Below are 27,311 nucleotides of genomic sequence, written 5' to 3'. Positions count from 1 at the left end.
CCACCAAAGAATCTCACTGCAAGGAATGCTGCCAGCATCTCCCCCACCCACCTGATAGCAGATAGACATTACAGCTGAAGGTCCCAACTCTGACTTACAAAAGGCTCAGCACAAAATTGAGGTGCTCTCTGCAAAGACATGGCATTTTCAAGTGAAGCTTTGATAAATTTTTGGTTATCTGCTGCTACCTGTGGAAGTGGAGCCCTCCTTTCTAAGGCAGCTTTGAAAAAAAAAAACTTAAAACTATTCTCTCCTGTGTCTCCATTACTGCTACAGACTACACCCATGCCAATGTTTTACAGCGAGACCTTTTACCTGATTTCTGTAAAACACATCTTCTGGTACTCTCTTGCATCTTTAAGACCTGGAGCCTGATCTGCCATAAGGATTATTGTATTGTTTGGGAGGTTTTTTAATATTCAATGATAAGCACAAGGGATAAGTTCTTAACCACAAGCCTCCTTCCTTACACTTTGCTCCTGCTCCATGCAAGGCCATCTTGCCACAGCTCCCACAATGACTGGAGCAGCAAGTCTAGCCAGAAAGAGCGTTGAACCAAAGGAGGTGAAGAGGCTCCAAAGTGAGACTGAAAAGGCATCTAGCAATTAAAGTCCCTCTGCGTCCTGTGAGCCACTGCTGGCCTAAGAAGAAATGCACTGTTCCCTGGCCCCTGCAGGATCCCACCCCTGCAGTGCAAGGGCTCAGCAAAACCTTCAGGTCTCAAAAATGTAACAAAAAACCAAACTAAACCAAACAAAGGGGGGGAAAAAAAAAAAAAAAAAGGCAGTGCTGAAGTTGATCCCCAATACAACAAGAAGTGTCCCTGATTTTAACAACCTTCAGCACAGGCCAAGGAAGTGCAAATTGCTGTGGTCAGAGCTGGCGGCGAAGTACTCACCAGAAGGAATTCAGTTCTGAGCTCTGGTGAAGAGCTTTAAATCACATAAACCAGCTCCCTGGGTGTCAGCGCTTGAGGCTTTCACACACAGTCAAGGGGAGGAGAAGCAGGGTCTGTACAGGTGGTGCCCTGGTGCACTGACAGAAAATAGTACTGCAGAATGTGCATGCCCCTCAAGCCTAAGACAATCAGAAGGGAGGACACACATTGCAAACAGGCTTTAGGAAAAGAAATATCATTTGGATGTCGGCCCTGCTGTGAATATCTCAGCACCGCAGGAGATTTAATAGACAAATACACAGAGCAAACAAAATACATGGCTTATACATAATGACGCACATGAAAAGCCTACTAGTCTAAAGATAAAGGAGGCTTTGAATCACATCCTATTACGCTGCACCCTACTTTAATCTGGTATTAAATATACTGCTTATGATACACAAATTACTTTTAAAAGTTACTAAAATGTTACAACAACAACAAAAGTAGTAAAAGATTTCAAGTTTTATGCACAACCTTGCAAGAGAAAGTTTTGGTTTTAGGAAGCTCCAGACAATACTTAAATAGTGTGGTAACTTCCTACCACTGTTAACAATTGTTAGCAAATGTTAAGGCCATAATTTATTTGTGCAATGAAATTAATCTTTATTTCATGGAAAAAAAAACCCCAAAAGACAAATCAACACCACAAACACCTCTCTGAACCCCTCCACCCCCCAAAAAAAATCCCAGGTGGTGTTGTGCTGAAGCAAATAATCTCTGTCATATCCAGAAGTAAGGTTATCTGAAGCCAACAGATTTTAGAGAGGTCATCTGTATAGATTCCCACCCTATGCAGGGAGCTTACCCACAAATTCTGGCAAACTGTCTCAACTCACTCAAAGCCTCCTTTGAGACTAAAAGAAATAATGACATTCATTGAATCCAGACTTGATTGTTCAACACCTGCTCTGCACATAGAGGAGATGTTTGTTTTGGTCACTCTGAGAAAAAAGTTGTATTTTGCTGTCTCCATTTAAAAAAAATCTAATGCAAAGCGTAAACTTGGACAATTTTAGCAGCATTTTACAGTCCTTCATAAAGTAAAAACAGCAATGAATTAAAAAGAATGCCTGCACACACCTCATTCAAAATACCAAATATCATGGGCAGTAACTGTTGATATATGACAGTCATAATCAGAAAATGTTGAGTTCAACAATTAATTCGACATGGGGAGTACTGCAGCAAATAGATCAGATTCAACATTTTTGGCTAAGTAACTATTTACAACTCGTATGTACAAGCTTCTAGACTTACAAAACAACGGAGAGCTAGAAAGTTGTGTAAAGTCAAGTTTGAAATTTAAAAAAAAAATTTAAAAAGCACTTGTCCAACCAATTTGAAGACACTTTGGCATGCCAAAAGAGGCCTTTTTTTTTTTTTTTTTGTTCACTGCAACTCTTATAAAACCAGCACATATAATGCATGGGTGAGGCCAGATACCCTGGGCAATATAGGCAAGTCTCTGTTGTGTCTCTGATGTTAGCTATTGGGGGAGCCAATATCCACTGTGATCTTTGTGTACAGAGGGTACTTGTCAGTTCTTAACACCTTGTAGGATAGTGTATTTAAGCCATCAGAATTCATTGTCTCCCGTGTGTGAGCAATTCGGTCAAACCTGCAGGAGGGGAAGAAAAAAAGTGGGGGAGAGGGTGGAGACAACAAGGAAAGAAATGAAAAATGTTTAAACAATCTGATCTTTGCATGCCTCTCAGGCAGCATCGCAGGTGTTTCAAGAAAAACCTGAGTATCAGTGCCATAAACTCCCACATTTGGCCAGCCTGAGCAATGGGCCAATGCATTCCTATGGGGTCAAATTTTAGCTAGGAAGAAGCAGCCAAGCTTTTAAATCACACAGGTCCTTTTCCAGTTCTGCACTAGAGCAGAGGTTTATACCCTGAAGACAAGCTGGAAACAATTGCTTAGAATCTAATTTTCTGCATTTAAAAAATAAAAAAAGAGAGGAGAGGCCTTCGTGCCACAGTGCAATGTTGGGGAAAAGGTGTATAAACAAATAAACTGTCAAGGGGAAGGTGGCAGCTGACAGAGCAGGAGCAGAGAGCTCAGTCAGCAAGGAGATGGCTGCAGCCTTTCCACACTGGACCTTTGTGCCTGGCAAAGAGAAAGCCAAGCAGTTGGAGCAGCAAGGGCAGGAGGCACCCCTAAACCTGCTGTGGGGAAGGGTGAGACACACCTCTCGGGGTTGGGTTCGTTCTTCCTGTCCCGGGAATGCCGGATCATTCTGCACTTCCCAATGACTGCATCCGGACGGGATATCCCCATGCCTTTAAACACCAGCCTGCAGAAAGCGAGTACATTAAACACCAAAGGATGTGGGATGCTCTGCCACACCTTCCACAAACAAACACTGGTTTTACCTACTGTTTTTTGGTTTTTTTTGAGGGGGGATGTTACTAATGCACTCCCAAGCTTGCCAACACAAGGAAGGAAAGCCAGTCCTTCTCCACACAATCTATCATACAGAGTAGAGACCTCCCCCTGCCAACATCAAGATAGCTCACCGCACCCTCACTTACACCTCCATCTCCTCCAAACAACACCCAACACCCACATTAACCCTGGTCCAGGCTATAGACTTGAATTTGAGTGGGAGCCATCTAGTTTTTAACCCATCTGGATGGGAGCCAGAGGAGCACTTATTTCTTGTGATATGAAAGCTGCAGTGTTGGGGGAAACCAAAGTGAATGGTGGTGAAGCAGCATAAAGGAGACACATGGTCAGAGTCACAGTGGCACCAGCTGGGACCTACTGGGTGAGGGGCAGCCTGTCTTTGTTCGCATGCTCTCTATAAAGCACCTGCTGAGTTTTTTCATGGATATCAGTGACAAAAAATATTTGATTTCTTGTTTGCCTCTCTTTTCACTTCTTTGTAGCATCTTCTGTTCCTCAAAACCCGAGTGCCCCAAAAAGAAAGGACTGCCACCTTGCTCTGAATGCCCTACTGGAAAGCTGTCCCTTTCTTTTTTTTTTGAACAGAAGTGCAAAACCTCAGGAAGGTACAATTTTTTTTAAAATACCTTTTCTGAAGTCTAGAAGAATTCAGAAACCCCAGAGAAAAGATAACAGAGTGGTTTTGATACTGAGAAACATGACGAAGGCCTCCAAATACAAGCCCCTCATGATGATTTCTCTCAGTGAATGCTGTGGGTATGTGAAGCTGAAAGGTAGCACTTTCATCCTTTGCCCTGGTCTTCTAGCCTGCCCTGTGAGAACACCTTCATCCTCTCCTGGACTTCTGAGCCTTGCTCAGCCTCCTTCCAGTCAAGCTCACATGGCTCACAGCATTATACAGGCAGCCTGACAGGTGGAACTCTCCTGGGAACAAAGGGATCTGCTACAAGGCTGCAGACCCAAACAAATCTTGGGTTGCATTGGGCAAGGTTGTTCAAAGTCTCATCCACCTTCAGCTGCATGTCCTGAATTCCCTTCTTTGAGCCAGTACAGGGAGACCCAGAAGCACACTGCCCCAGCCAGTGCACTGGTGTGGATGCTATAGGTGAGGCTATAGGGAGAATGAACAATGGCAGGGGGAGGGGTGTGACTTTTCCAACTAGAGCCCTTCCCCACTGCACCTTGGGAGCTGAGAAATGGGGTGTCAGCACCCAGCAGGAACATGCTCTCACTGAGCCAGTAGAATGCCCACACATCTGCCTGGAGACACTCCATGTCCCCCCACACCCAGGTGAGACCAGCAGAGCTGTGTTCATCCCCACCCTGAATGCACCCCAGGATGCCAAGGAGGAAGAATTATTTACCTGTTATAAATGTCATCATCTTCACCACCCCAGCCCCAGTAATTGTTTGGGAACCCATTGATCTTTGTGAACTGCTCTTTGCTCAGGGCAGATACACCTCCAAAATACTGATTGTAAGGCAACCTGGAAATAGAGAAAAGAGCACATTAGAGGAGAAGAGCTGTTAGCCAAGAGGCAGCCTGCCTGCCTGAAAAGGGCTTGCTGCTGCCCTTCACCCAGCCCACACCCACTGCAAGGCACCTTCCTGCCACAGGAAGCAGCCATGTGTTGTGGTACTCTAGACTCAGCTGAGGGAGAGGGAACTGGTGGGCTCAGTCCCAAATATATCTGAGAAGTATTTTGCAACTGGAAGTAGCTGCAGCCTTTTACTAAGCAGTACACTGTCCTCAAAGGACAGGCTGAAATGCATATCACCTCACCGAAGGTGACATGAATGCCACAGGACTGGCAAGAGCTCAGACAGACACTGGATATGCCACACAGCCTTCTCCTTGTGCAGCTCTACTGCTCACCTTCACACTCCTCAGTGCCCCAAAAGAAAGCGTGTAGCCCAAAACTGAGCTGGCAGTGTGACCTTGCACACAGAAAGCCAAGCAGCTCCCGCCTGAAATGGGACAATTCACCAGGAGACTGGGGACAGATGAAATTCAGACCCAGAGCATAAGGAGAGGGTCCACACAGGGATCACCAGGATGTAGCACAGACTTGTCTTTGCTTTAACAAGCAGAGAAATCCCCAGGGCCATGCATTTCTGTTTTAAGCTTCACCTCTGTGCATGAAACAACTGCAGCTGCTGCAGTGCTAGTGGCAGTCCTGCTTGGAGCAGGGCTTGGGTCTGGAGTTGAGACATGCAGAGACCCTGCCAACACCTCCGCTGCTATAGCTTTAGCACTACTGGCCACCACAGGGTCAGGACCAGTCTTCACTTTATAGATGAGCTTTTAAACCCCTCCTTGGGGATTTCGGACAGGGGAAAAAAAAAAACCAACCAAAACTGAAAGGAAAAGCAAGACACGTTTTTGTTCAGAACAGTTTGCTAAACCCAAATATATGCTGCAAGAAGTTTCACTCTGTGCTGCTCTCATGTACCAGGGCAGGTCTCTCATTGGCATAAAACCAAACAGCCAAAAAATTTTGTCTTGCTCTTAAAATAGTGTCTGATGCAGTCTTTTTAAAGCTGCACATAATTCTCAGTGTGTGAGAGTGTCTCACTTTTCAGACTGGGTGGAAACACTAGCTGTCTTCCAGCTCCTAGACTGAAACACAAGAAGTGATATGTGGGCATCTGCAAAACGAAGGCTGCTTAGCTCTTCCTCACCCTTCGTTTCACCTTCCAGAAGCTGTGAATTTTAATAAAGTGCTCAGCTGCATTTCTCCACCTTCTTCCCCTGCAGCCACCCGCTCCCTGCAGGGCCCTGCAGGTTAAGACAGGCTTTTGGGAGAGATGCTTTCCCATGCTTTCAGTGGTGGGCGGGCATGTGTAACACTGCGCCTGCCCTGCTAGGCTGGCAGTGCTATTAGGAAACAGATGCCACTCCAAAAGGCGTCTCACCGAAATCCAAATTTATCCATGGATACAGAGAGGTGCCGTGGCTGGCTGTAACATTTGTAGGTGTTCCTGTCATCCATTGGGATGAGGTCTACATCACTAAACACAAAGCAATCATAGTCATACTCCTTCAAGGCCTCTGCAAATCCAATATTCAGCAGTTTAGCGCGGTTAAATTCTTCTTCTCCATCCTAATTTAAAAACAAATAAAAATAGTTAAGTGACTTAAATTTGACAGTTGACATCAGCAGTTTCTTACCTGTTGCCAGATGCCAGTGTTGCTGCAGAGGGCTGACATGCCCTGATGACAAACTGAGCTCGAGCCCTAGCAGTGCCCTTGCAGCATCCATGGCATGTTTGCAGCAGACCCCAAATGCTGCCTGTGGGACAATGGCACTTGGGACAGCTGCAAACCATGGGGGCAGGAAAAATGGCTGAGGAAAGGCTGGACCCAGCTTAGCTCCCATCTCTTGGTGGGAGTCCCCAAGAGGGCAGGTTTGATCCAATGGTAAGCAGTTCCTATGTCCCACTCCATGCACAGGCATTTAAGGATTGAATTTTCTTATACAGGGCAAGCAGGTGGGGCTTCCTGGAGCAGCAGAGAAAAGCAAAAAGAGATGAGCTCCTCTGGAAGAAGGGACTCTTGCTACAGAGAGAAACATGGGCAGTGCTTTAACTTACAGCCATGACAAGGACCATGGACCAAAACCCTGCTGTGGCCAGAATTTCAGCACCCTCCTCCTAAGCTCTGCCACAACATGGCTGTGAGACTGTGGCATAGCCACTGCTGAGCAGCACGTCAGACCTGATTTGCAAAGCACGAGATGGCACCAGGAGCCAAACGCTTACGCTTTGCTGCTCACCTCTGACCCTCTGCCAAGCCCTGAGCAGCCACGAAGGCAGAGGAGCAGGCTGCTCCCTGGGCCCTGGGCAGCAGGTTTGGTACATGGCTGTGACACAGCCTTGGTTACTGCATGGCAGGCCAGCACGAGCTGCTTCCCAAAAGGGCTGCAGCTCGAGAGGTGGATGCTGCCACCGCTGCAGTGGTACATCCCCTTCTTTGGTGCTCTTCACCACTGTCTATCTGTCCTGGGGGCCTTGACAGATGGGGAAAAATGCAATCAGGAAGGCTGTCACCATGATGGGAAGGACTTGAAAAGAGTTGACACTACAGCAGGGCATATTTATCCCAGGGCAAGCACAGGTAATGAAGGGACTGGCAAAAAACAGGGCAGGAAAATCTCTACTTTCCTCCCCAGGTAATGAAGCACCTGAGGAGAATCTGTCCAGCCTTCTTCAGGCAAAAACATTTTAAAAGCACATGTGGATTTGAGGACAAGTACAGGCTCACAAATTGCTGAGTACTTTAGCTTTTTAGCTAGAAGATTGTACCAAAAGCCCAAGAATAATGGTGGTTTGAGAGTAAGGATTTCCAATTGAAGACCCCACTCTGCAGCAGCAGCTTCAAACCCAAACCCTGTACAAGACAACAGAGCAGGTAGAAAGAAACTCATAGGGCATCACTCAAAGAGACTGAAGGGTTTTGCCAGCCTGGAAACCAAGACTGCCAAATCCATTCCACTTTTAGTCCTCCACGCTCTCTGAGCAGTGTTAAGACAAAGGACTCCCCCACTGTGCAAGCTGTACCCCCACCCTGCACTACCCACACCCAACATGGGATGCAAATCAAGGATGGATAAAATACTGTGCCCAAGGAGCAGCAGCTTGAAACACCACACTCATTGTAACAGCTTATCTGGTTAATAAGCAATCATTTTGGTAACCATTTAATCCAGACTAATTAACAGATTTGCTGCTGAAGAACCAATTCAGGTTCTTGAAACAGCCCCAAGTATATTCCAAATGAAGGTTTTAAAATGCAAGTGTCAAACCAGTTTTCAAAAGCATTACTCACCTGCCTTGGGCATAAATGACTTCACAGGGAGGAGTAAGCTTTCATGGAAGAGGATCTGAGCAAATTCTCAGCATCCTCACCCAAAACAAAAGGGTTCACACAACAATAAGGTGGTGGGTGGATGATCATCATCATGCATAAAGCAAGAGCAGTGAAAACTCAAGTACAGAAAATGAAGGCAAGTGGAACAAAGAGGCTGGGGAGAGGAAGCAGCTAAAGTCATGAGATTGGAGGATTTTCTTTCCCCAGCAAAGGCTGCTGCCAGCCCTAGCTGCCCAGCACTCCTCAGGTCCCATGACACCAAACCCAGACTTGGCTCCAAGGTTCTGAGGGGGACTCATCCTGGTGCTGGTGCAAAGTGCAGTATGTTCACATGTCAAAGCAACTGCTGGGGCCAGTCTAGGAGAGAGGACTCATTTCATACCCTTTGGCTGCTCTTTTCCTAATGAAATTCAAGGCAAAGGGCACCAATTTTGTTACCAGCAGAGGCTTAGCTGTAATTAACCAGTGCCCTCAGGCATACTCTAACTCCTCTGGATGACACATGGGGATAACAGCGCTACAAGGAGCTGTTTTTAAACCTCTCCCCAAAAAATCTCAAAGCACAGAGAGTTTCGTACTAAGAGCATGCAGAACCCTTCCTGTCACCCCACCCATGGGACCCTGGCAGAGCTCACACTGGAGCCCACACTGTGCACAGAGAGGGGCAGGACACAGGGCAAACACTTCATGTGGCCATTGCCACTCTCCTCCCAAATGGCCCCGCAGCTTCACAGTCTGGCATCCAAAAGACTAGGAAGAAGGGAATCACAGCCTATACAAGAAAAAAAAAAAAGAACTCTCTCCAAGCCATTTTTTACTAACTTTACGGTGAGCATGTACCTCATGCAGCAAACTTTGCAAGGCTGTTACCAACTGTAACTGCTTTGAGGCAGGAGGTTCCTTTTCTGTCCCAGAAGGTGTGTGGGGATTTAACACAACATATTGGAACAAAAAAAAGACAAGAGGTTTTGCTTTTTGCAGAAACTCTGTTTCTTTACCTAAGGCAATGTGGAAGCACTGGCATGCTTGCAGTATCTGAGATTCAAGTATCTCTCAAAACTCACATGCACGCTGCAATCTTTGACTGATCCGTGACATTTTGGAAAAACAACCAAACAACAAACCAGAGCTGTGTAAACTTCCTTCCAGGTCAGCACAGAGCACAGTACCCATCGGTGAGCTTTGAGAAAGCAGGTAAAGCACTGCTGAAAAAACCTCCATCCCTCACCTCTGCCTAGTGGCTTGTCATCCCATGAATGCTGCTATTTGTCACAAAGAAATGGATTAGTTTGGACTTGCTTGGACAGAGAAGCATTACCCTGGCAGCACACAGAGGACTGCTAGTTAGACAATGCAGTCAAGCTCCAGACATAGCCTCCATGCTCTCCTAGGCTTTCAGACAGAAAATATGTAATCCAAGCACATTTTTGCTATTTTCTTTTCCTGACAATTTTGTCCCAATGTTCTCTTGTCCTGAAATTTAACCCACATCTGAGTTCAGTGCTGGTGCCCAGCACCTGCTTCTGGCTCCTGAATTAACTCTCTCTGTCACTCCCAGAACAAACTGCCGCCTCAGTCCTGCAAGGTCTAACACGGACTCCTGCTTGCACCTGGAGGTGAATGATCAGCCTGAGCAGAAGAACATCCAGGCTTTTTTACTTCCCATCCCTTACCTCAGCTGAATCTGGCTTGTTCACCCAGACCTGCCAAAGGAGGCAGGGTTCCTTTTTTTTCAGTGCTAGACAGAAAAAAAATTGAGGTTTTTGGAATCGTTACTCAAACTAAAGGAGCTGCAATCCAGCAAGAAGCCACATGTCCTGACTTTGCTCTGCCTCCCACATCTATGCAGGAGGCAGCTTTGTGATTCCTCCTGCAGACAGCACAGATGAATTGCGGCTGCATCTGTGTCTCCTGAATCCTACGCTCATCAGATCTCATGGAGGTAATGGTGAGGATGTGTGTTGTATGTTTCTGGCCAACGAGGAGAGCCATCACCGCCGGTGGGAGCTTGCTAGCTAAGTCAGGGATACACTGAGATAGCCTGAACCACACTCGCCATATCCATGGGGAAGTCCTTCCTCCCATGGACTTGACCAGGTAGAAACAAATTTCCAGAGCCATAGAGAGATATCAGGAGATGCTTTGGTGTTTCTCTGTCACAGGGTGTTTTGAGGCCTCAGCACAATTACACTGGGCAGTGGGAGAGAGCAGCCACAGTCGAAACGTGCCTCCCCTGCCACTGCAAGGGTAAGCAGCAGCTGAGCACAATTCCCTCCTTTTCCCACGTACCTGATACCCCCTGCAAAGTAACACAGGTAAGAGTGATGCCCCAACCACCTCACACACACATGCACACACCTCTCTGGAAAACTGCTACCAAGACACTGCAAATAGGACCGGGGCCAGTGGAAAAATGGTTGAACTGCCCAGTTTCCAGGGAATTGGCTAAGTCTTCCCTTTCCCAAACTTTAGTCTGGCTGCATGGGCATTTGCATGGGCTGAAATACAGTGAGAAGATTAATTTCTAGAGCTGAGCATCTGCGTGGCAATGGCCGCAGGTGCGGGAGGACACACAGATAAGAGTGGGAGTGAGCAAGGCTGAGGGAGACACTGCAAATTTGTCACTTGTGGGGCATCAATGGGCCCTGGGCAGAGCGTGTCCAGCTGTGTGTCCTCTTCTCAGATTTACCCGAAAAATCCTCCAACGCACAGGGTTTGGGTTTTCTGGGGGTGGAGTGTGCAAGGTGAAACACAATACATTATTTTCCACCGGTTCCCATTACATACTGGACATTTTACAAACATCATCCCCCTGACTTCAGCCAAGTCCTACTCAGAGGCATTCAGGCACACGAGAACAGCACGGTGGAGACACAATGGACTCGTGACAGAAACACATTGCGCTGAAAGGAAGAAGTTTGACATTACCAGTGCAGCAGTAGCAGGGCTCAGCGCTCCTCTTTCTTTCTATGAGATGCGGAGCACAGAAGAGCATGTAGGCAGCGTGTAAGAACCAGATCACACAGTAATTCTCCTTGCTTCAGTGATTGCTTTGATATAGACAGGATTAACAAGTAAAGGTAATATTTCCCCACTAGAAGGAAAAATAAAATAAAAAAAAAAGGAGGGCAGATGCAAAGGGAAGGACAGACAAGAAAAAGAGAAAAGCAATTGTCAAGACAGCAGAGAAATAAGACTGTTTTCCTACTGTACTTCTGGAATAATTAATACATTTTCTGTATCTCTCTCTATTCAGTGTTCCCACTCACCCTTGGGAGATGCATCCAGCGGTTTTACTACCACTGACCACTCTACTTCTACACACGGCTTATTAGAGGCCTGCAGAAGGAGAGCGTTTATTTTACAAATCAAGTAGTCTTACTTGCCAACCTACATCTACTGGATGTGGCCAGGGCATATATACTCTGTGTACTGCATTTCACTCAAACTATGGCCACCCGAGAAAAAGCATTTGCTTCAGAAACTTCTGTGAGAATTAACTGGAAAGGACACAGCCCTAGTGCTGGAGAACAGGACCACAGAAGAGGAGTAGCCAGCAACACAGGGCAATGCAAGCCAGCATGCACCATCACAGCAGCAGCAGGGACTCCAACCAGGCTTCAGACACTGCCTGCCTTTAGGGGCACCAGCCCTGCCTTCCTCACACTGGAACACCAGCCCCAGCTGCACAGCCAGCTCTTCACAGTGGGGGCGGTTGCTCTCCCACAAGCGATGCCCCAGACCGCGTGCAGACAGCTTTCACAGCTGGCGCTGACTACACCTGCCTGGGAAAGCAGCAGCCCCACCACAGGACCACTCTGGATGCCACACCACCCTCCTGCTTCCGAGCCATGCTCAGAGCAGGGAGGCACCACCTGCATCCCTGGCCAGCAGGGTCTGTGGCTCAGCCAGCCCTGTGGCACCAGCAACTCACATGGGCAAGGAAACACAGCCCGAAGCACAGAGGGCTGAGGCTGGCCCTGCACTGCTGCACCACAGAAGCACCAGCTCCCTTTGCTTTCCACAGGATGGGTTTCCTTACAGGGCTCAATTCTAGGACACAGCACACCAGTCTGCATGCTGCAGAGATGCCTTGTGTCCTCAGCAGTGTGGCTGCCAGGCCACAAGCGCAATCAGATGCAGACACCGAACCATCTTGGCTGCTGTGCTGCGGAACTACTGCTAATTCCCCAGAAATCCCTTTTGTCCTGATCTCTGGCACCCTGGAAATGAGCAAAGCAAGAGAAATTGTAGTAATGGAGTATCAGTTTTCTCTCTTGGCATAAGTCTCCCCCTACTTTCAAGTCTGTGATGAAATTAATCGCCTGGGTGACCATTTTAAATATTCATGGTGTTTGATATGCCCAAACACACCAGCTGATCCAAGCAGAAATTTAAGGAGTTAACACTTAAAGAAGCATGTTATTTCATCTTAGTTCTTACTGAGCTGAGAAAACAGGATAAAAATACATATCCAAGAGAGAAACTACAGTGAAATTGTCCAGAAGGTGGTCTCTGCTGAGACTCTCAGAATTGCATCTGCCCTTTCACCCTGCAGCCTATACAAATGCCTGCACATTTTAAGCCTTTCCAAGGGTGAACAACACTCACTTAATAACACACCATTATGCTATAAATTAAGACAGCTTGTCTTGAGTGAAATGTGCATTTTTATGCTTTTCTTTTCTTAAAAGGCAGATTGAAGGCCACCAGATAGCAAGAAAGAAAAAGCCCCCAAAACTCCAAGAACTTCTCCATGATTGTTTGTTTCTTTTCTATTCCCCTGAAGACAACAATTTACCCGCCCCACTGTCACAGCTTTGTTTTCTCCATCCTGACTTTGTGCACTAACATGAACAGAAAGTGCTCAGTAAAGTGAAATCCTACACACTTATGGCACATCTACTACCAAACTAGGCATTAATACCAACTTGTCACCTTAAAAATCTCTGCATGCCATTCCTGCAGCAGTTGGGGAAAAAAGGACATTTGGAAAGAGATAATTAATTGGGTTGTGCTACTAGGAATTCTTTCCTCCTCACCAAGGAGTTTCTTTAGGCAGAAACTCTTAAGAGTGAATTGCACTAGCAGAAGTGGGAATCTCAGGTTTTCCACCAAAGGCATTGAAGCAAAATTTTTCTTCCTTTTCTTTTTCTTTTTTTAAGCAACCTTATTACTGCCTGCCAGCCTACTGCTTTTCAAAGTAAAGCAACCATTCCTCTATTTTAAGGGCCACAGGCACTGTTGTGACAGCTGCGTAAAAGCTTGTCTCCAGCATCTTACCTGGTTGATAACATATACTCCATAATCTAGTTGCTGCCTTTGGAGAATTGGGTGCAGGTAATAGAGCCAGTACTTGAGGTGCTCCTCTCGGTTCCTGAACGGTATGATTATCGCTACCTTCTGAAGCGCTACACAGTCCTTCGGAGCAAAACGACCTCCTGCTCTGACCTGTGGGTTTATTCTTGCCACTTCCTCCAGGTTTACAGGCTGGGAGAACTCCACACGCAGTGCACCAACTGGAAGAGGTCATAGCACAAAGCAAATTAACACACACAATCTATTTCTCTGAGCATACATCCTTTACACACATTAGGGTTTCGGTTGAGTTTGGTTTCTAAGAAACAGAGCTCCAAACACAATCCCATCAGTGCCTGGAGGTATTGAAGCTTGAACCCTTCATACCCAAAGCAACCTCACACCACCAAGTCAGAGCAAACCCACAATCTGTGCTCTTGGTATCAGAACCCAAAGGAGTCACTGACACCGAGACCTGCAAATCCTACAGTCTGTGTGGCCAACCAAGAGCTGTGTTCCCACTGGCACATGCACCACAAAACCAGCCTGAAGTACTGCCCTCTGGGCTCTCACCTACCTCAGGCAGCCCAAGAGTCAAGTGCTTCAAAAATAGTTCTGCTCTCCAACCGACAAAATCACCTATGGATGGTCACATGCAAAGTGAATAAAATCCCCTTCCTGCTTTTTTTTTCTTAGAGATATTTTTGGTGTTCTGTAGACATGCCACTTATTTATTAGAAGTTCTGTAATAGAAATGATAAAAAATCCCCATATCCAGATTTGCATACAGGTTGGCAATTCCTGTAGATAGTTTCAAAAGTGGCAACTTTTGAAACCATTGAAACAATGTGTCAAAACCAGGTTAAAAGCGAGAAGTCCAGGTGGCACCAGAGAAACCCTTTCAGAACAGCCAGGCTGGCCATTCTATTTGCTTCCAGCTGCTCCAGCACCAATGGAATGACTCACCAAGGAAGCCCAAGGAAAGGCCTCTCCTGCTGCCACGTCCTGCTTCCAGCACCAGCCAGTCAACAACCTGCACTTGGCACAAAGTCTGCAGTGGGGGGTTGCCGAGGGCCCCCTGATAAGGCATAAAGCATCAGCCATAAATACCAGTCTGAGGATCACCCGTTCAGGATTTGGCTGCTGTGCCCTCCCCTTCTCCTCCATTTGGGTGTGTTTGAGCATCCTACCTCGCCAGCGCTACTGCCTCACATTTGTTGCAGAGACCCCCAGGTCCCCGAAGGCGGGGCACACTGCCCTGGGGGAGCCCCTTGGGAAGGAGCACAGGTGACTTATGGAGCTCAAAAAGGCAGTGGTCGTCTCAATCAACCTTGTGCATTCCAAAACATGTGACTGCTAAAAAAAGCAGAAATTATTCTACAGACTCATGGCTCATTCCCTGGTCATTTAGAAGAAGTAACTGTAGTTTGGTTGTGCTGCTTCACTAACCTGTGCTCACTCACACTGGAGAGGACAAGGAGGAGACTGGCCAAGCTGGCAGAGGCGCTCAGTGCACCTCCAGGGGCAGCAGGGAAGCTTTGCTGCATAGCACCAACACAGTGGCAGGATGCAAAGAGATCTCCTGATCGCTGTATTTTGCACTGGTTAAACAGGCCAGTTTTCCCTCTCGCACGAGGAGAAGGCAGTGATTTCTCAGACTCCAGGGGCACTGGGATCAGTCTGCCCACGCTCCCAGCAATTCCCAGCTGCACTGCTGACACCTGCGCCCAGTCCTGCACCCTCTCTGCCCCATGGTACAAGCTGGGCCCTGTGGATGCTGCCCTGCAGCTGCAGGGCCAGGGCTGAAGCCTCTCTGAAGCCTAAATGTGGCTTGCAGGGAGAGCTCAGAATGTGCTCTGCAGCAGGAGGAAGAGGCAAAAATTGGAGGAACTGGGGCAGGAAGGAACACGCAGTGGAATGACTGGGACTGGGGCTCATTGGTGACAGGATCAGAGGCCAGGCACAGCCATCCTCGTGCTTGTAGGACAGGATCATATCAATGAGGCCAGAGGTGGCAGGAGGGGGAGACATCACATTTCATGTTTCCGCTGAATTTGGGGGCTGCTTCCACACCACAGTGGGGAGCATTTTTCCAAAACAGCCTCTGGCCCCAACCCACTTCCCCCAGCCGTCCCTGTGCCCACGAGTGTCACCTCCATTAGGAGACTAGCACTCAGAGCTAGGATGCTAGTGCTAATGCTACACTTTCATGATTTTAAAACAGCAGAGGGCATTGCACTGGGCATGGTTCGCCTAACTGGCCACGGCCAACAAATGGGATTTTGTTGGGCATCTGTGCCCAGGAACTTTATTTTCTCATCCTTCTTGCACCTGGTTGCCAGCAGCAGGACCCGCTGGGATGCTGCAGGAAGCAGGGGGGCAGAAGCAGCACACCCCCTCGCAGGGCCCTGCCAGCCTAGTCCACTGCCAGGCACTGGGTGTGGCTGCTGTCCCATCAAACAAGCCTGTTCCTGTTGGGACAAGCTGGTCTCTGTGTTCCCAGTTACTGGACTCTTCTCCCAGTTGCTGCTCCCAAGAAGCGACTGTGAGCCCCATCAGACTGGAGAATGCTTTCTGGTTTAACAAACAAAGGTTCTTTCAATGTCTTGGACCCACTCAGAGTAAGGCAGGAGGAAATGAAAGTCTGCCATTTAGGTGAACTTACAGAGGAAATCTCCCACTGGTGACTTGTGAGCTCCAGCTGGGAAAGGACAGCCACAAGCATTTGGAACTGCAAACAGCATTTTGCTGGCTGGCATCCAGCAGCCCCCCAAGGCGAAACATAGACCACTCATCTTGCCAGCACTCACTCTTGCTTGCCTTACGGAGACTGGAACATTGGCAAGGAAATGATGGGAGCAGAAAGCATATTCATTGTAAAAAACAGCTGCAGAAGGCAGAGATTTAACAGTTTCATAGTCTTGAAAGGCATTGATGAGAAACGATCTCTACTGCTCCAACCTCCTGCTTAATGAATCAGTTTTAAGGGCAGCACACCTTCTCACAAATCCTGCCCTAAGGGATGCAGCCAACACCTAGGTCAGTGAGAAGCCCCCAGGCACCAGTGCCATCCATGTGTGGCAAGGCAGGCGCCTCTAAGACAGGCTGGACACAAATTACTCACTTAATACATTCACCAAATACAAAACCAGAAAAAAAGCTGAACAGGCTGTTTTGAAATACAGAATGACTAAAACAAACTCGACTTTGTAAAGCCACGTGGCTGACACAAAGCAGCAGCAACATACCACCCACTGCAAACTGACACTTCCATTTCGCTTCCCAAGCAGGACAAGGCTAAAGCCAAATCCACAAACGCACAGGCTTTCCAACTGGTTATAGAGTCACAGTTCCAGCTACTAATTTTAAATAATTTTCACTGAAATTTGACTACCTGGACAGCAAGCAGCCCTAGGGCTGTTGTTTCCCAAGGATGCTGACTCAGGATGTAATCTGCAATGCCAAGAAAACGTGCAAAGTCTGCTGCAAGTGCTGTCCCACCTGTCAAAATGGTGTCCCTATCTATGTTTACTAGGTAAACTTTCCAGCTCGATTCACTCCATCTGAATCTTTTCTGATTCTGTTCAAGCTGACTGCCTGACACAGGAGTCACTGTATATAGAGTCCCTTCTAAAAACAGACAGCGTGACAGCGCTGTGTGGACTCACAACTCTGGTCACCCATGCAGCCCAGCATCTGTAGGCAAATCCTGTTGGGTTCAGCATCACAAAGCGCCAACAGAGCAAATTCATGAGCCTCCACTGTGTATTTTTATCAAAAGAAAATCTCAAAAACATAAATAAGCAACTGCGGGAAGCTTGCAAAAGAACACAAAAGCACAGCATCACATCAAAACATTTCAGAGTTTGTTAAAGGAGGCTTTAGCTGGCAGTGGCAGGGTAAGAAAAAGATACACCAAAAAAAGCCAATCCACTCCTGCCCGTCACCTCTGACCCTCAGAAGCATTTCTGCTCACAGGGAAGGTGCACAGGAAAAGCCAGGGGCCATCACAAACCGGAAGCAGCTTCTTGCACAAAGCAAAAAGTGAGGCTTGCAAAAAGCAGAGGCAGCTCAGTGCTGGAGCCCCAAGAGCCTGTCCCACAGTGCCAGTGATTTCCCCATCCCGACTTCCCAATGCATGAGCCCTCCTGGTGCTCATCCTGTTGAGCCAAAATGAGAGGACCCTCACACAAGCAGCCCAGAATCCACTCAGCCTGATGTTATAATAAATCTAGAGACTGCTCTAGCCTCCCTAGACCAAAGGGAGTGATGTAGGGAGGCCCCAAGGAACACTTTCCCAATACTAGAACTGTTGGGGAAACTCAGGAAGCAATGCCTTGCAGGGCCAGAAGTGTACTCGTGCATCCCTGCAGGGGCTGCAAATGGGATGACACCACACTCCATCCAAGAAGGTGGGAACAGGGATACAAAACAGGGCTGCTGCCACAAAGGGCAGTCCTGGGAGACTCAGGCAGGACAGACCGGGGGAACCCTATTCTTCAGGAAGGCAATGTGGCCCTGGGAGAAGGAAATAGGAAGGAGGGAAACTAGTCTTGGACTAGTTGAAGAGTGATCCAGCCTGAAGAGTGATCCAGCCATCTGAATCACCCTCCAGAGAGCTTCACTGGGAAAACAAGTAAAATCCACCTGCATGCTTTAAGCCAGGCATCAACCTCAGAAATTTAGTGAAAATGAAACCAAAAACAGATAGCAGCAGTTGGAAAAAGGCTCTCCCTGAAGAGAGCCAAAAAGAACATTTCCACCCTGGCTGAGAGCTGGGCATCACTCATGCATGAGCATGCCCGCACTGCCACACTCAGACAATCCTTATGCGAAAGAAAAGCTGGAAAAGAGAAGCAGAGCTTGCAAGAGAGAAAAAAAAAACCCAAACAACCCTCTCTTTGCAGGGCCCCAACAGAAAAGGGAAGGAAGGGCCCGTCAGCCACACCAAGCCTGCCTTGGCTGGGAAAAACAATATCAGCTCCACCCCAGACAATGTGAGAGCAAGTTCCCCCACCCCAGGCTGTGAAGCAGGGCTGGACCCCAGCCCCACACGGCAGCTCCAGGACGGGCAGGCAGCTGCATCCCACAGCTTGGCAAAGCAGTAATTTCCTCTTAAGGTAATTAAAATAATTTCCCATCAGCTAAACTTCAGAGCTGTGCCAGCAGCTTTTCAGATGGCACCAGACAAACTCAAGTCATGGCTCAGGCCCACGATGGGGGACAGGGCAGCCCTCATGTCCCTTGCCCACCCGGGTGTCCCAAGCAGCCGTGTCCTGACATGCAGCTCACTGGTCAAAGTGGCCAACTGGCTGGCAGCCCCTGCCTCTTGCTGCCTCCAGCCATCGCTCCCCTAGGAAAGTTTAAAGAAAAAAACTCCTTGGGTCTTTCTAGAAATATCCTAGTCACAAAAAAACCCAAAGAACCTGCCCTCCCAAAGGCTGGTATGCATTTCATTTGGCTGATCTACACTTGTGAAGTTTCATACCCCCACAGATGTTAGCTATGCCAAGGCAAGGGAAGCCTGCTACATGGGCTCATCTCTTGTCCTGGGCAGGCTCTCACATCTGCAATTGTGGACCCCAAAGGAAAACAGGCTGAAAAAAATGAGGATGCATCACATGTGCTGGTAACATTGGGTCCGCCTGATGAACTCAGCAACTACAGCCAGAAAAAAAATTTGTTAACCCAATCCCCAGCACTGACACTAGCATGTGGCATCTTTAGAACAAAATATAAAAAAAGGGGAGACAGTCTTGTTGATGGAGGGTACTTCTGGGAGAGAAGCAAAGTCCTCCTTGGTGGCTCGAATCCAGTGCACACTCACTGAGGCAGCTTTGAACTGTCTGCCTTTGAGCCAGGCAATCTGCATGTCATTAGCTCTTCCCACCCGCCACAAAATTAAATTCCAGACAGCAAACTACAAACAAACAAACAAACATGGATCAGAAAAAGGCTGAGCAGCCATCAGCCACAAACCCCCCACTATGCAGCAGGATGGGATGTGTGGACAGAAGCCCTCCCAGGTCAAGTGGCATCTTGGGTACGTCTCTGCCAGGGGCAGCCCCAAATCATCAGGCAATCCCCGCAGCCCCTCTCCCTTGCCCCATCCCATCCTGCCTGTGGCATGTGCACCTGGATTCCAGCACTGCCCCAGGGTTGGGGTGCACTCCCCAGATAGGTGGGGGACCATCGGGTGCCAGGTGGGGTGGAGGTGTGTCTGTCTGTCTGAAACTCTGCCAGGGCTTGTGCACCCCAAAAGCATGGGTTGCTGCTGGCATCAGGGAGTGCAGGAGGCAAGGACAGCAGGAGGGCATTGTATGCCTGGAGAGATGGGTGCTGCCTGGAGCACAAAGATTTGTGGGAACTCATCCCTTAAAGGCCTTTACAGGGCCACTTCCAGATTCAGCAGGACAGGTTTGCAGGTAACTTGTCTCTTTGCCCTCAAAGCAAATCCAGTGACACCCCAGTTGGGGGAGGTGACGAAAGCAAATCTCTTTCAGACAAATGTGTAAAATCTTGGGGACTGCCCCGAGCTCCCTGCAGCTCAGCAGCAGCTGGAAGCCTGCTGGAAAGGCTGTGCTTGGTCATGCCCCTGGTCATGGCCACTCCTCAGTGAAATTAGCACCTGCACTGTAAATGCAATCCACGCCTGGCTCACCAGGCATCTGTCCTTGCAGGCAGGGGCTGCACAAAAGAAAACACTGATCCAGTGGGGACAGGCTGAGCAACAAGACCTTCTCCAGCCCAGAGAAATAGGAGCAAGCTGAACATTGACACTGCTCCATCCACATGCCCCAGCACCCCAAATCTTTGTCCCCCTCACTGCAGTATTGCTGTGGACTGGCTGGGTTTGTCCCCAACACCAAACCCCCTTCTATCCTGCAGAGAAGGGTGCGCAGGAGGGAGCGGAGCAGTGGCTGTCTGGAGAGTAGTACAGAGAGTACACTGGTGAGGAAAGGAGGTGAGCTGTGGAGCCCAGCACCTCCTGCTTGTATGTGAGGCCATCAGACCTAGAGCACCTCCCTGCTGAGGACTGTGCACCTCCAGCATCCTGCCCTTCAGTGTGGGGATGGCCCTCAAGACAGGACCCTAACCCTAACCCTAACCCTAACCCTAATGTCCCCCATCTGCTGAATGAAGTCAGACTAGGATGCTCCACACCAGAGGAGGAAAGTGAAAGAGCTTAACTGAATTCTGCGTCCAAGTGCAGTTTTGGAAGCTCCAAGTTATCTGTCTCTTTCCAAACACAAACTTGGCCCAATCTCCAAAGAAACTAGCTATTGCTTCAGATCAATGCTGGCAGAGAAACAAGCATGTTATAAAACACTACACGCATGAGACAGAAAACTTTCCTTTTCTCCTCTGTCTGTTGTGCTTTGTCCCTGAAACAGCTGCTCTCCAGCATAGCACAGTACCTTTCCAAGTTACTTTGCGAGCCTAATTAACACTCCTTGACCTCCACTTCGACCAGATAAGAGGATGCTAGTGATATTTTTCTCACAGAAGCTGCTCCCTGCCTGCCAAGGAAGGCTATGCTTCAGAGGTACGATGTGCTCCCTGCCACACAGATAGATAGCTGTGAGCTGTCGGTGGTGTTGCCAGGATCACACATCTGCTCCCTGCCAAACATCTTAAGCATATTCTTTGGAGATGTTAAACAGTTTCTCAAACCCTCTTTTGAAGCCAAGAAAGCCTAAATTTGAGCAAACTGATTCACGTATTATCTCCCCCTCCCCCTGCCCTCTCCATGCTCTTCTCTGAGTTTCTATTTTACTTTTTCAAAAGGCAGTAGAGGGACACGACACAGCCCCAGCCTGTGTCTGTGAGCAATGCAATCTCTCCAGCACCCAGGCAGGCAGGAAGGAGCAGAGACTGGCTATATAAAAAAGGTTTAAAAAAGGCAGGTCCAGGTGAGAGAGAAAAGGGAGATGCTATACGTAAAGCAAATGTTATCTCCACTGCCTGGTATTGGAAGTGGCCCCACAGATTCAGACGCCTCCAATTCCTGGGGCAGAAACTCCCCATGGCAAGATGAGAGCCTACGACTGCAGGTGGGCAATGTGACAGGATGACCAGACAGACCCCAGGCATGCCACACCCACCAAATCCCTTCAGCACTGTCAGCACTAGAAGTCATCCTAAAAAAATGGTGGGTTTAGCATCTCTTAGGTTTTCACCCTCTTGACCCAATTTTGTCCTGCTAGGATTCTGCCAGCAGTAAAACATCTTCTGCCTCTGCCCACAAAATGTCCACATATACAGGGTCTCAAACTATATTATTTATGAATTCCATCTCAGGCAGTACATAACCTCTAAACACTTCTTTAATACAGACCATAATCATCACTGCTGATTTTACAGGCTCAAAGAATCAGAAAACCCTCATCACTTATCTTCAGCACCAAGAGATTAGAGCACCTGCTCATACTGACTACACAGGCATCAGAAGCAGTGCATTGAAGAAACAGCCTCTGTAATAGGTCCTCTCCTCCCTGAGTGACAGCTGTCCAAAGGAGTTATTTTCTTTTGATCCTTGTTTTTTTAAAACATGCCTCACTAACATGGAAGTGGGAAGCACCAGTTTATATCCAGAACTCTTTGACATCTTGGAGAAAGAGTTCTTTTCCTTCTAAGTCCAAGATCCCCAAGCAGAAGGACTTAGGAGTGCTGGCTGACAAGAAGCTGAACATGACCCAGCCATGGGCACTCCCAGCCCAGAGAGCCAAACGTGTCCTGGGCTGCCTGCAAAGCAGTGTGGGCAGCAGGGGAGGGAGGGGATTCTGCCCCTCTGCTCTGCTCTGGTGAGAGCCCACCTGGAACCCTGCATCCAGCTCTGGGGGCCCAGCACAGGGAGGACATGGAACTGCTGGAGTGAGTCCAGATGATTAGAGGAGTGGAGCACTTTCCCTATGAAGACAGGTTGAGAGAGTTGGGACTGTTCAGCTTGGAGAGGATAAGACTCTAGGGAGAAAACAAAGCTGGAGAGGGACTTTTGACAAGATAGTGACAGGACAAGGGGCAATGGCTTTGAAGTGCAGGAGGTTTAGATTAGATTTTAGGAAAAAAAATCTTTACTGTGAGAGTGGTGAGGTACTGGAAAGGGTTGCCCAGGGAAGTTTTGAATGCCTCATTTCTGGAAGTGTTTGTTCAAGGCCAAGTTGGATGGGTTTCTGAATGACCTGGTCTAGGTAAAAGTGTGCATGCCCACACTAGGGAGTCAGGATTAAATGATCTTTAAGGTCCAATCCAATCCAATCCATGGTATCCCAGGAAAAAGCCATTTTTAAACCTTAGTGAAAATGAGTACATCTCTAGTGGTTTGTCCTTTGGACAATTCACTGGTTCATACATTAACCACATTTTTGTTTTGTGAATATCCATTTATTACTAGTGTACAGAGTTATCAATTTTCTAATGTTCTATCTGGGCATGAAAAGCTATTGAGACAGACATATGACTGCAATATTTACCACACTTAGGTGAACTTTCCCAGAAGACGCTCATGGCAAAAAGGGCAAGAGCACATCTTTTATGTTTGCGATTCCAGCCACACCTGGTATCTAAATGGGGGTTAGAATTGGCTAAGGAGACAGCTGAACTCTAAAATACCCTCCATAAATACATGCACTCACCGGGGCAGGACTTGAAAATTATATCCCTGAAATATAAGTAAGCCTGTCTATGAAATTCAGCTTTGCAGACTTCTACTGCATTAAAATGAGCTCTTTTGGAAAGGGATCTTTCAGCTGAAGAATTTGACCCCTTGTGCATACCGTCCTTAAACCAGCAGGCATGTAACTACCCCAATACCAAAATACCAAAAAACCACATGGAAATGGTAGAAGAAACACATTTGACTGGTTTGAAAATGCTTAGGCCAACACTACTTCTAGAGAGCAAATTTTTATTAAAAAAACCCCAACCAAAACCAATACCACAATACTGCTGTGCATCTCCTAAAGAATATAACAATTTGGGAAATGGACACCTGCAGGAAATACCTGGATTTACTTGCTTTTGAGCTTCTCAGAGAAACCAGAATTTCTCGGAATTCTTGAGATTTTACTGCAGCAAGTAGGTTCTGCTTCCTGATACCCCATTTAAGATACTCATTAGCATGCAGCTCTAAACTGAAGCAAAAATCCAAAATGCTTATATTACCTTGTATTAGAGAATTGCATAGCCTTTATGGACTTTCAGCTTGAGGCTGAATTATAGTATTACCCCAGTCCTGATTTGTTCTTTTCAATTATAAATAATAGCAAGTGAACCATAAAAGCACATTTAAAATTTGGCAGCTTCTGGTAAGAGATTAAACCTCATTCAGCTAATGCATTTGTTGCAGAGCCAGACAGCAGGGATTGTAAACCACTCTCTAAAGACTGCTAGGAAGAAAACTTGTGGGCCTCTGAAATGAGTACCTGGCTATTTTACCATTCAAAAAGCCTGAGCAGTTCAGTCACACATATCCTGTGTGAGTCATCACATGCTTCCCAGCAACGATGGAGGAAGGGCAGGCAGGAAATTAAAAAACCCAGAATCATGTATGTTACAATAAATGTTGGTTTGTTGAGGAAATGGAGGTTTTGGAGCTACCTGTTTCCATGTTCCCATCAGAGCACTTCCCCATGCTTTTGGGAATACAGGAATCACAGGACGATTCCTGCTTTTTATGTTTATATTGATAAGTGAGTTTTGAGCTCAAAAAGGAGTATTTCTGAGTTCTGGGTGGGGAAATTATATGTGAGAGGTGCCCACAAAGTGCACACCCTCTATTCCTCACGGTGGCCTTAGAGACACATGAGATGCTGATCAGGGCAGACTCAGCTCTGACCAAAGTGAGAGGCACAATACAATTGTTTAACTAATGCTGTTTGCTATCAAAATCTGAAAAGAACAGAGGAAAAAAAAAAAAAAAACAAACAGTTTCTCACCTACATGCTGGCTATAAATCTTGACGCCTTGACGGTGCCAGGCTGCATGTGACTGCACCACCCCACAAATACTGAAGTAACACAGCTAGAAAACATTTGCCTTCTCTATCGTAAAGAGCTACTTCTTCAGTGGCCCTGTTGCTCTCTTGACAATCTGTAACCACTGCCTCATATGGCCTTTGGCAGATTCAGTGAACGGCACTGAAGATGTTACAAAGATGATTTAAAACATCTTAAATGATCCTTCAGCAACTAACTCCAATAACACTTTGAATCTTGGGGTCACTAAGAGCATTTCTTTAAACTCCAGGCATTTCCAAAGCACATGACTCACTCCTGACAGGATCAGACTAACTGGAGACCATTCAAAGCAAAGCCATATTCATAAAGGGTTCCCACATCCACTCTCTGAGGACAGGCTTGCACAGCCACTTTCAGCATAAGTGATGTAGGGGAAAAAAGCGAAAGACACAAATCAAAAACACCAACACAAAGCACAGGACAGTTTCTTTTAGTGACCTCAAAACCACCTTCCTAAAATAACAAAACAGTTGTTTGTAATTCAGATGCACCGATCCATAAAGAGCTGACCAGCAAGCACCAGAGAAACTATGAATTTTCTTGTCGGTTCCATAAACGGAAAACCACAGGTAGCTTCTCTGAAGTCTCTTCCCACGATGTGATCTCTGCTAACAGAGGTACCGACGCTGAAACGGCACACTTGGTGGATGAGGGAGATTACCCCCAGGCTCAAGGGCCCAAAGTGTGGCCAGGCTACTATCAACCTGGGATGCCAGCAGGCCAGCAGTTACAAGCAACAAGTTGGGTGGGAGAGCCTTTTAAAGGTACAAAAAAAATCTGAAATTCCCCTTGTCCCCAGCTCTGCCTTGTGACAAAGCCAGCAGATCAAAACAGCTCCAGGTCATCACACAGTAAAAACGAGACCACCAGCAGGCTGCAAACCCGCCGAGATCCTGCCAGCATGCCAGCACCCAAGCGGTCGTGGAAAAGGCCTATGGGGAGCACAGCTCCAGTGCAGATAAAACACATGCTAGGCTGCCACGTATCACGGTACTGCATCACAGGACCAAATATGTCCAGTGGAAAGCGCCGCTGGGATACATAACAACTGTACTCATGACCCTGCCTCGGAGCTCATTTTAAACCCGTGCCGCTCATTCAGCAGGTCCGCGGACAGAGAAAGGCTGCGAAAAGCCTGCACAGCGCAAAAAGCCGTCCTGAGCTTGGCATTGCGCAAGAGCAGCATTTTGGGTAGAGTTCCGAGAGGAAATTACCCAACCCCGAGGACAACCAGAAAGAAACCTAGCCGGGCGGGGTGGGAGCGCTTCCCGAGCGCTCAGGAGCTCCGCTCGCCGCCGCCGTGCCTGGGCAGCATCCGCGCCGCGCTCCCCTGCGCACCGGCTCCCCGGGGATTCTCCCACAATCCCCCTCCGCCGCTGTCAGACCGCGCCCGCTCCCGGGGCGATGCACCCACGGGGCACCGGGACCCGGCGGCGGCCGCCCGCGCCTCCTTCCCCCGCCGTTCGGGCGGCGTCGGGCACCCCCGGGCGGCGGGGCCGCCGCCCGTCCCCAGAAACCCCGCCGGGACGGCACTCACCGAGCAGCGGGGAGGGCTCGGGGCAGGGCCCGGCGGCGGCTCGGCGGGCGGGGACCGAGGCCCGGGCGGCGGGCGGCGACGGGCGGGAGAGCGGCAGCGAGAGGTTGGCGGGCTGCGGGCGGCGAGGCGGCGGCTCGGGGCTGCCCGGCGGCCCCAGGGCGCTGCCAGCCAGATAGTAGAGCAGCGTGGCCGAGAGGTGGAGGGCACAGAAGGCGACGAGGAGGCGGCAGGCCCGCTGCAGCGAGGTGCCGGGCAGCGACGGCTCCTTCATGCCGCTGCGCTGGCGGGGAGCGCCGCCCGCCCCGCGCCGCACCGCCGACGGGGGACGGGGACGGGGCGGGGGCGGCGGCGGCTCCGCCCGCCGGGGGCGGCCCCGAGCCCCTCGTCCCGCCCGCCTCTGCCGGGAGCCCCGGCGGGACCCCCAGCGGGACCCGGCTTGGGCATCTCCCTCCCGTCCCCGGCCTCCCGCCCGGGTCCCCCGGGCCCGCTCCGGCCGGCGCTTGTGAGCGCAGCCCGCCGTGGCTGGCTCCCCTACACGGCGCCCGCTGGCAGCGGGCTGGAACAGTCGCTGTAGCAGCCCCCAGAAGCGCTCGCCTGTGGCAGAGGGTGTAAGCGGCAGCAGCCAGCTGCTGCGGGGCAGCGAGGGGTATGTTTGTATTCGTGCCCCTTGGAGGGCTACGCGCTGTCTTCGCTTTTATCTGCATAAACTGTAGCTTTTCTGTCAGCTCGGTGGAGCTTGTTTCAGCTCATTTCCTGCATTTAAATCATTGCTAGCTTTTTGTTAAATATATCACAACATCCTAGCAGTGCCAGTGGCAGGGTCTTCTGGAGGTCTCCAGTCAGACATCCTGCTTGGAACATGACAATTACCAGCAACACATGAAGTCAGCTGTGGTTTTGTCCCACTGTGTCTTAAAAGCTGGCCAGCATGGCAATCTACACCTCTCTAGTGCCCTGTCCCAGAACTGATCCACTTCTCTGAGGAAAGATTTTCCTCACGTCCATCATCAAGCCAGTAGTAGTGCCTGTTCAAGCAGGTCTGGGCAAATTCCAGATCCCTCAAAGTTAGTTACATGTGTTTCTTATAACTAGTGAGTCCTTGAGCCTGGAAAGAAACTGCCTTGGTTCTACAGGAAGAAACCTATCCTGTCTCGGCCAGCAGAGATGGTGGGGGAGGTCTTATAGTGTTCCCTACCGCAGGAGCAGGGGACAGTCAGGGAGACAGTACTAACCTTG

At 48.6% G+C, this 27,311-nt stretch overlaps 1 protein-coding gene across 1 annotated transcript; it reads right to left on the bottom strand.

Moving 5' to 3' along the window:
• B4GALT1 (beta-1,4-galactosyltransferase 1) lies at positions 1-26,399 on the bottom strand. Its single transcript, XM_030968953.1, has 6 exons — positions 26,076-26,399; positions 13,506-13,741; positions 6,269-6,456; positions 4,717-4,839; positions 3,135-3,239; positions 1-2,558 (listed from the first exon to the last, which is right to left on the bottom strand). Exons 1-6 carry the CDS (start codon positions 26,344-26,346, stop codon positions 2,423-2,425), a joined length of 1,059 nt encoding a protein of 352 aa, XP_030824813.1. The 5' UTR covers positions 26,347-26,399; the 3' UTR covers positions 1-2,422.
• Positions 26,400-27,311: the final 912 nt, after the last annotated feature.

This window comes from Camarhynchus parvulus, chromosome Z (genome assembly GCF_901933205.1).
Source record: "Camarhynchus parvulus chromosome Z, STF_HiC, whole genome shotgun sequence".
Classification (NCBI taxonomy): domain Eukaryota; kingdom Metazoa; phylum Chordata; class Aves; order Passeriformes; family Thraupidae; genus Camarhynchus; species Camarhynchus parvulus.
Note: the sequence above shows the minus strand (reverse complement) of the source record. Positions and strands in the feature narration are given on the sequence as shown.